A 3,369-nucleotide genomic window follows, 5' to 3' on the forward strand; every position below is an offset into this window, starting at 1 on the left:
ACTAGCATGCACTTGTTCACGTCGTCGAGTATGTGGCTCTCTGCACATTGCAGAGAGAGAGAGAGAGAGAGAGAGAGAGAGAGAGCAGAGAAAGAAAGATAGGGAGAGAGAGAGAGTAGCAGAGTTAAACACTTGCACGCACACGTGAGCAGGGAGGAAGGTACTAGAGGGGTGAGAATCAGCAGGAAACAATGTACTGCAGGTGAGAAGCAGGAAGGAAGGGACTAGAGTTGACAATCAGCATGACGAAATGACCTTTAGGGAACAAGTAGCATGAAGGAAGCGACTAGAGTTGACAATCAGCATGACAAAATGACCTACTGGGGACAAGTAGCAGGAAGGAAGGGACTAGAGTTGACAAGCAGCATGACGAAATGACCTTTAGGGGACAAGTAGCAGGAAGAAATTACCTACAGGGGACAAGTAGCAGGAAGGAAGGAACGAGAGTTGACAAGCAGCAGGAGAGAATGTACTACAGGGGACAAGTAGCAGGAAGAAATGACCTACAGGGGACAAGTAGCGGGAAGGAAGGGACTAGAGTTGACAAGCAGCATGACAAAATGACCTTGAGGGGACAAGTAGCAGGAAGGAAGCGACTAGAGTTGACAAGCAGCATGACGAAATGACATACCGAGGACAAGTAGCATGAACTGATGAAGAAAGTATTATGAGTGACAAGTAACAAAAGTGGAGATATCGCCACTCACCAGAGACTGCGAGGAAGTCGTCTATGGTGGTGATGTCATCCACAGCCTCTGTGAGCAGACACACCTGCTCCTCCCATGCCTTCTTAAACGCATCCATGTTCTCCAGCGCCACCTACAGTTGCACATGAACAACATAATAAACGTATGCACCGACCATGGTCCACTGCATGCAGCGTTACTACAATCCCATAAAACCACTCACGATAGATAGATAGATAAATAGATAGAAAATAGGTTGATTGCATAAACTTTACAATCACAGTTTCATAAAAACAGTTGGTACGTTAGGATAGAGTGTGCTAACATAACTGGCACATTATCCTAAAGTATGCTAATGTGACTCAGACACTACCATAGAGTGTGCTAACATAACTGGCACATGACCTTGGAGTATGCTAACGTGACTCAGATGCTACCATAGAGTATGATAACATAGTGTGCTAACATAACTGGCACGTTACCTTGGAGTGTGGGCGAGCAGCGAGGGTCCTCGCAGCGTTGATCACCTGCGGACACAGGCTCTCAATCTGCGCAGCAGCGAGGCGCACGACCTTGACCCGTTCTTCGTCGCTGGACATCGAGCAGGAGAGGGTGGCCACCTGCAATCACGCACGCACACGCGAGGAACCGTCGTTAACGCAGCATTCCGACAGCACGCGTGAAAACCTTTTGCGTATTCTCACGCTCACATCATGTACTTTACATACACATATCATAAATTAAATATTTTCCAGCAATAAACATCATTTGAGACTATAATGTACTTTATGCATAGAGGTAAACACAAAATTCCAATAAAATCACGATGGAATATTCTGAAGCTGAATTTGAAATCGCGGGACAAAAATGCAACAACAGCTAATAGTGGTGAGGATCTACACAGTTGAATTGTTTCTGGAGGCTAGATAGCTGGTTAAACCAAGCCACATACGTTAGCAACTGGCGAGCTTCCCAACATCAAATCATTCTTCACAGGAAAACATTGTTAAATCTTGTAACACAGATTACACATCGAGGAAACAACGAACAATAAATTACGTGGTTAGCAACAAGTCGCACGACCGATAAGACGACGTCGCGTAGCTAACACTACTGCGAGACTAGCAATGAAATATACGGCATTAATGTAACGAGGGGAGGGTGGGCAGGCAGGAGGCACTCACCTCCACGAGTTTGTTCGCGTGCTCGGTGAACACCTGCGCGTACTCCTCCACCTCCTTCTCGTTGCCGGCCTTCGCCGCCTCGATGAGAACCAACAATGGAACGTTCGTCTCGAGGAACGAGTCGGACACGTGGTCGACGACGGCCTTGCGCAGCTGCCGTCGAAGGTCACGTGTCTTGCGGCACATGTTGTCGATGGCGCGGCCCAGCGGCTCGCTCTGGTCCTTACGGCCGACCTGCAGACACCAAGAAAGCATGAAAAATGCGCGTTGATGCCGAGAAAGCATGAAAAACACAATACAAGGGATAAAAGTGAGATAAAGAATGACTGCAAAATAAGGCATATAAGCGATACAAGAATTATAAGTAATCTATGAGAGGGGATACCGTACACGCGGGCTGCGACGCTGCGACGTGTGGTGGTGGAGCAGGCACTCACGTTGTTCTCATACTCGGTGAGCAGGTATGAGGGAGAGGGGGGTACCGTACACGCGGGCTGCGACCTGTGGCGGTGGAGCAGACACTCACGTTGTTCTCATACTCGGTGAGCAGGTATGGGGGGGTACCGTACACGCGGGATGCAACGTGGGGCGGTGGAGCAGGCACTCACATTGTTCTCATACTCGGTGAGCAGGTATGGGGGTCAGCGTCAGTTTCTGGTTATCCGTCTCGTCTGATAAGGGTTCGTTGATCGACGTGGCGACTGACTTTCCTTCCCTTCATTGTCCTTATCTGTCTTGTCTGATGAGGGTTTATTGATCGACTGACGTTTCCTACAGCAGGCGAAGATCAACATGGACCCGGAAATGGATTTAACACAAATTTAATTAAAAAACTTTTCTTTTTTTTGTTGATAATTGATTATTTAGTTTCATAGTCGAGCGCTTAGTCAGTTGCTGCAAACGACTGACTTTCGATTATAATCGATCATCGGGACATCACTTGGGTTCACTGATCGACTGACGTTTCCTTCGGCAGGCGAAGATCAACATGGACCCGGTCAAGTACAACGTCGTCGTCACGCGGCCATCGCTCGAGGAGCGTCTCGAGAGCATCATCAGCGGCGCGGCGTTGATGGCCGACTCGTCGTGCACGCGCGACGAGCGCCGCGAGCGCATCGTCGCCGAGTGCAACGCCGTGCGGCAGGCGCTGCAGGACCTGCTCACCGAGTATGAGAACAACGTAAGTGCCTGCTCTACCGCCCCACGTTGCATCCCGCATGTACGGTACCCCCTCTGGTGGCAGGAAGACGTCAATCGAAATATTGGATACAAAGATACACAAGAACATCGGATACAAGGACATGAGACACAATGACATGAGACACAAGGACACACAAGGACACCAGACACAAGGACATTAAAAGGATATCAGACAACAACAGCACACAAGGACACCAGACACAAAGACATAAAAAGACACCAGACACCAAGAGCACACAAGGACCCCAAAACAAGGACAAACAAATGCATCAGACACAAGGGCACCTGACGTAAACTCG

At 48.8% G+C, this 3,369-nt stretch overlaps 1 protein-coding gene across 1 annotated transcript in view; it reads right to left on the reverse strand.

Annotated features, from left to right (window-relative positions):
* LOC106804627 (catenin alpha-like) overlaps positions 1-3,369 on the reverse strand; it is a 34,644-nt gene that overhangs the window by 6,073 nt on the left and 25,202 nt on the right. The window contains exons 9-12 of the mRNA XM_014805896.1: positions 1,871-2,104; positions 1,169-1,306; positions 708-819; positions 3-40 (exon numbers count right to left, since the gene is read on the reverse strand). Coding sequence (XP_014661382.1) covers positions 3-40; positions 708-819; positions 1,169-1,306; positions 1,871-2,104 — 522 coding nt within the window. The remainder of the gene's footprint in view (positions 1-2; positions 41-707; positions 820-1,168; positions 1,307-1,870; positions 2,105-3,369) is intronic.

The sequence above is a fragment of the Priapulus caudatus genome, unplaced genomic scaffold, assembly GCF_000485595.1.
Source record: "Priapulus caudatus unplaced genomic scaffold, Priapulus_caudatus-5.0.1 Scaffold5, whole genome shotgun sequence".
Lineage (NCBI taxonomy): Eukaryota > Metazoa > Priapulida > Priapulimorpha > Priapulimorphida > Priapulidae > Priapulus > Priapulus caudatus.